A 6091-nucleotide genomic window follows, 5' to 3' on the forward strand; every position below is an offset into this window, starting at 1 on the left:
CAATCTCGGCTCACTGCAACCTCTGCCTCCTGGTATAAGCGATTCTCTGCCTCAGCCTCCCCAGTAGCTGGGATTACAGGCACATGCCACCATGCCCGGCTAAGTTTTGTATTTTTAGTAGAGGCGGGGTTTCGCCATATTGGCCAGGCTGGTCTCGAACTCCTGATCTCAGGAAGTCCGCCTGCCTCGGCCTCCCAAAGTGCTGGGATTACAGGCATGAGCCACTGCACCTGGCCCAGTCCTTTAATATTAAAAACAAGTTGCTTGTGACATACTTCACAGCTAAACAAGGCACCCCAGCATGGGCTGCTGATTTAAAGGAATCCAATGACTTTTGAAAGTGACCTCTAGCAAAGCAAATGGTGCCCCCATTGATTTGTCCCCAAGGGCCTCCCTGGAGTTTGCATAATGTGAGGCCCCTGGTCACTGGCCCCCTTCTTCCCCGCAGCGGCAGTGATGGAGCGCCTGCACCTGGCCCTGAGACCCATCTGCTGCCTCCCACCGCTGCTCACTCGGAGTGAGGTAAGTGGGCTGCTGCTGTGGGAGCCTGGGCCCTGCTCCCCATCCCTCCCTTCCCACCTCTCCCCACCATCCCCACTGCTACCACTCCTTACCCCTTTGACACCATGACGATGGATGCTTGTCTGAGGTCTCAGAACTTTCCATGTGGGCCCAAAGCTGGTGCTATTTCTGTTATGATTACCCCAACTTCTGGGTTTTTGCTGAGGCTGTGGGTCTGAAATGTGACAGCTCCAAGCCCATCCATCATCACTGGTTTTTCATTCATAAGCATCTTGTCTTTCCACCAGACTGGAGGTTCCCCAAGGCAAGTTTCAGGCCATTCACTTCTTTGAATGCTACCAATCCCACCAACTCTCAACACACACACATACACATACACACACACACACACACCAGCCTGGTGGTCCTAGGCTCATAGTTCATGCTTACTGAATAATGAGTATATATTAAGTACCTACTATATACAGAATATAATTATTTTTATGAGACAGGGCCTCACTACGTTGTCCAGGCTAGTCTCAAACTCCTGAGCTCAAGAGATCCTCTTGGCCAGTTGTGGTGGCTCACACCTATAATCCCAGTGCTTTGGGAGGCTGAGACAAGAGGATCACTTGAGGCCAGGAGTTTGAGACCAGCCTGGGCAACACAGAAAGACCTCATCTCTACAAAAAATTTTAAAATTAGCCGGGCAAGGTGGTGTATGCCTTTAGTCCCAGCTCAGGTGGGGGATCACTTGAGCCCAGGAGTTCGAGGCTGCAGTGAGCCACGATTGTACCACTGTACTCCAGCCTAGGCAACAGATAGAGACCCTGCCCCTAAAAACCAAAAAAAAAAAAAGAGAGAGAGAGAGAGAGAGATCCTCCCCGCTCAGCCTTCTAAATAGCTGAGATTACAGGCATGTACCACCATGCCTGGCTCAGAATACTATTCTCATAATAATGATGATGCAGGTTTATATTTGCTTAGTTAAAAGAGAAGATGTTTTCATCGCAGATTGTAAATAGCAAAGCAATAGGTGGTATTTGAGGTTATTTGCAAAAATCCTTCCAGTCCAGTCAGGCGCAGTGGCTCACACTTGTTCCCAGCACTTTGGGAGGCTGAGGCAGGTGGATCACCTGAGGTCAGGAGTTCAAGACCAGCCTGGCCAACATAGTGAAACTTTGTCTCTACCAAAAATACAAAAATTATCTGGGTGTGGTGGCACATACCTGTAGTCCCAGCTACTCGGGAGGCTGAGGCAGGAGAGTCGCTTGAACCTGGGAGGTGGAGGTAGCAGTGAGCTGAGACCACACCACTGCACTCCAACCTGGGTGACAGAACAAGACTCCATCTAAAAAAAAAAAAAAAAAATCCTTCAAGTCCACTCTCATTTGATTGTCTCTGATGCCTTGCTAAGTTAAAAAGGTCAAAAAAAAAATCATGCTCTCCATTTTATGACAAAAAATTGAGCATTAGGAAAATTATTGATTTGTCCAAGGCCACACCATACTGGAATTGGCTTCAGACTCCATGTTCAGTGCTCTTTAACAAGGGGAGTCAGAGGGGGAGAGTGGAGAATGGGCCACAGAAAGAAGTAGTCACCTTTGAACCATCCGGATCAGTAGAGGAGAGAATAAGATGATACCATCTCTTGAGTGGTGACAATATGCCAGGCACTGTGCTTTATCTCATTTAACTGAGTTGTAGACGCCATTGTCCTCTCCATTTAGAGAGGAGGAAGTGAGACACACAGTGAAATAACCTGCCCGTGATCACGCACTTAAATGGTAGAGCTGGAACTTGAACCCAGACCTCAGTGATGTCAAGCTTAACCATTAGCTTGTGAAAATGCATCAGGAATCACATCCATAAAATAGCTGCCAGGGTGCAGCTGAATTGTGGTCAGGCAGGGACTTGGCTCCTCTCCCTCTTCTTTAAGTTGGGGATTTCCTTGTTCAGTTCAGGGGCAGTGTCCTTAACTGTGGAAGTTCCTTGGCTGTGGCTCGGGTACCCTCTGCTGGTCAATCTGTGACACACCAACCAGCCCTCCAGTTTGACTTTGTAGCCTTTAACGCATTTAACATGTATTCAGCATCTCCTGTGGTACCAGGCACTGTGCTGAGCAATGGAGGCAAGAAGACATAGTCCTTCCCTCAGGGAGCTCCTAGTCCAAAGGGGAAGACAGCCCACGAACCAGGCAACTCAACACTGTAATTAGAGCCATTTTTGGGAAAATCGCGAGAAACTCCAGTGCACACAGAAGGGGCGCCTAAGCCAACTCTGAGGAAGTCAGAGAAAGCTCCCCAGAGGAGGTGACATCTAGAGACATCTAGTGTGTTAGGGACCCTGCTTATCTAGCATAACTCAGCTCCTGTGCTCCCCAAAGCTCTGCACTTAATGACTGGGACAAAAATGGACAAATACTGGCCTCTCTCCTCACCCCCCATTAAGCATCCAAGACCACAGGTTGGACCCCAGGGGCTGTTTCAGTGCCATGGGAGAATCCAGCAGCTGGTGGATTATTCCCCAGGGTCTGGCTGAGGCACAAGAGAGGAGGAAATGAGTCAGCTGGGAGAGCATCTTCAGATGCCAGCACAGCAGGGAAGAAATTAGGCTAGAACCTGGCTCCCCTGTGTGACCCCGGGCAAGTCACTCAACCTCTCTGACCTTTTTCCAAGTATGCACAGAACAGATAGTGCTAGTACCACCTTAGAGGATTAAATGAGGTGTAGGGCATAGAAAGGATTTAGCCCAGGCCAAGTGCAGGGTGTGTGTTCCTTAACTGATAGCTATCTTTACTACCCTTGACACCAGTGGGCCCCAAGCCATCTGGCAGCAGGGGAGACACAGCTTAGACCCTGGAGAGTAATCAGTTCTGCATAATGGAATTCCTCTCTTAGGGAAACTTAGTTAATCAGCGAGGGCGTGAAGGCTGCGACTGGGGCCCGCCTGGCCACAGTTGGTCTGGGGTTGGGAGCAGGAAGCCAATGTCGTTTCCTGGAGATGTTTCTGGCAGGCGTTCACCGTCTCCTAGCGGATGCCTAAGAATGTATCAAGGGCCTCCTGAGTCCCAGCACCGTGCTAGGCCGGGAAGATGAGTGTAGGGGTGAGACCTTTCCTTCTTAGGGGCCAAGGAGTTAAATAAGGTGCAAATTCAGCGGGGCTGGAGGGGGCGACGCAGAGGCGGCACCCTCCAATAAAAATGAAGATGGAGGGAACAAAGGAAAATCTCTCTAATGAGGGCATCGCAGGAGCAAGACGCTGTCCTCGGGTCCTTTTAAATCACTGTGCAATGGAGGGGAAATCCCTGCCCTCTCTTTTCCCTTTCCGTAAACAACGAGGTAGAGAATGCCCCCCTCCCACGAGCCCTGCCCTCGGATGCCCCGCCTGTCCCCGCAGGTGCGCAGCGTGGCCGTGACGCACACCTTCCAGATAGCCAAGGCCCGCGCCCAGCTTGGCTATGCGCCCGACAAGTTCAGGTTCGCCGACGCCGTGGAGCTATACGTGCAGTCCACGACACGGCGGCCCCGCGGCTCCACGGCGCGGACCCTCCTGCGACTGCTGCTCGGGCTGCTTCTGTTCCTCGGCTTGCTCGCCCTGGCCCTGCACTTCCTAGGCCTGCAGCCTCTGCAGGCCTCCGTGGAGCGCCTGTGACCGCCTGCCGCCCGCCGGGGTCGGCACTGCTGCACCCTCTCCCACGCCCGGCTCCCTGGGCTAGTACCAGCACCTGCCCCGCCTTCTGGGTTTGAGCGCGCCGCCGCTCCGCCCCTTGAATCCTGGCCACGCCCCTGGTCGGCCCCGACACCTAGCCCCGAGTCCCTTTTCATATTTTGGCCGCGCCCTTGACCCGCCCTTCAAATTGGGCACGCCTCTTCCCCGCCCCCTGACTTCAGGGCCTAGTCCTGAGCCGCTCTCCAGGCCTAACCCCGCCCCACGTCATAGCCACGCCCCTTCCCCTCCATGTTTGGGCACGCCTTCTGAGTCCTGGTCACGCCCCCGCCCTGCCCCCTGAGTCGTGCCTACGTCCATGTCCCTCCCTCCAAGCCCTGGCCCTGCCCCTTTTTACCTCCCTCCGACCTGCCCGGGTTACTGATATGGGTGGGCCAAGGCTCACAGCCTCCTCCGCCTTCTGGACCTTCTCCTAGTCTCTGCCCAGTTCCGGTCCGCCCCCAGATTCTCCCTCGTTCTGGTTTCGCCCCCTTTCTGGTCCTCCCCGCGTGCTTGAGCCCCCTTGGCTTCTCCTTTTGGGTCTGGCCTTGCTCCTCCCTTTGGGTCCAGTCCCGCCCTTCTCGCGTGTAATTGGGTCCTGGCCCTGCCCCCTCCCTCTCTGGCTTCACCCCTTTCCAGGTCCGCCTCCTGGGTGGGTTTTGCTCAGAGCCTGGCTGCCGCGTCGCTCTGGGCTAATGCAGGCTGGGGTGGAGTTGGTATGAGTTTGCGCCGTCGGCTGCTGCTCTGTCTGGTAACATTGCTTTCGATCCACCCCGACCCAGTGTTCTGGGCTTCTCATTCACACAGATCTGTGTTGACAGCCAGGGCTTGGGGAAAACCAGGACTCAAGCTTCTGCCGAGCCCGACTTGGCCTTTTTGGGTTCCTCTCTGAGGATGACAGCATATTAAGCACAGGTTTTAGTACCAGAAAGAGCATCAAAAAATTTAAAAAAAAAAAAACTTAAAATAATTGGATGTCTCGATGAAGTACCAATAAAGCTATAATGGGAAAAATAGAGTTTAGTTGGTTGCATTTTATGATTTAGTACTGTTTCTATTTACTAATTAGAGGTAGTGGTGATCACCATATAAGTTTAAGGTCACAAAACTTCTTAATCTAGCCCTGCTCTCCACAGAAACTTCGCCCCCTATCATCTTGGTGTCAGTTATCAGTTGTGAGTACCAAGACATCAGTGTGTCAGTACAGCCAGGTATAGATCGTAGTATGCACACGTGGGACTGGCAGAGAAGAAAAGCATCACAAGCCTGAGGTGGAGGGGATGGAATGGGCTCATCAGAACCAACATGGCCACAGCAGCGTGTGTCCCACCTGCTGAACAAGGTGGGCAGTTTGGGAAGGAGCTAAAAAAAAAAACCTGTATGCTGCTCTCTGCTAGGCTGAATTGTAGGTGTGTATATAATTTTTGAAAGATCAATAATAATCCTTTATGTCTGTTTAATGCTTGACAGTGCGAAAGGGCTTTCATTTATATGATCTTATTTAATTCTTACAGCCACTCTTAAATAGGATTTATTATTCTCATTTTATAGATGACGGAAACTGGGGCTTTGTCTCATTCCAAAGAGCAGAGGAGGGTGGGGGTTTCTGTTCTACAGCTGCGGGAATTTGGAGGATCACCGCCTAAGCCCCCACTGGCCTAAACACAACACGTGGTAACTTCTATTTTTCTACACCCTGGCCTTGCCAAGGCTTGTGGTTGAACTCTGGATTGGTCTCATTCTCTCAGAGCCACAAACCTCGGACCATTTGAAGCTGGCAGTCCTGGGGCTTCCTTTCCTCTCGATAACATGCTTACATCCAAACTCACTTCCTTCCTCTCTTTCTTCTCCCTGCTAATCCTGGGAAATCTATTCTTCGAGC

General features: G+C 51.8%; 1 protein-coding gene across 1 annotated transcript in view; it reads left to right on the forward strand.

The window, feature by feature from the left end:
- Positions 1–4155, forward strand: part of SDR42E2 (short chain dehydrogenase/reductase family 42E, member 2) — a 32300-nt gene extending 28145 nt beyond the window's left edge. Inside the window, exons 11-12 of the mRNA XM_011987913.1 lie at positions 449–522; positions 3901–4155. Of these exons, the coding sequence (XP_011843303.1) occupies positions 449–522; positions 3901–4155 (329 nt within the window). The remainder of the gene's footprint in view (positions 1–448; positions 523–3900) is intronic.
- Positions 4156–6091: the final 1936 nt, after the last annotated feature.

Source organism: Mandrillus leucophaeus, unplaced genomic scaffold (genome assembly GCF_000951045.1).
Source record: "Mandrillus leucophaeus isolate KB7577 unplaced genomic scaffold, Mleu.le_1.0 Scaffold32, whole genome shotgun sequence".
Classification (NCBI taxonomy): Eukaryota; Metazoa; Chordata; class Mammalia; order Primates; family Cercopithecidae; genus Mandrillus; species Mandrillus leucophaeus.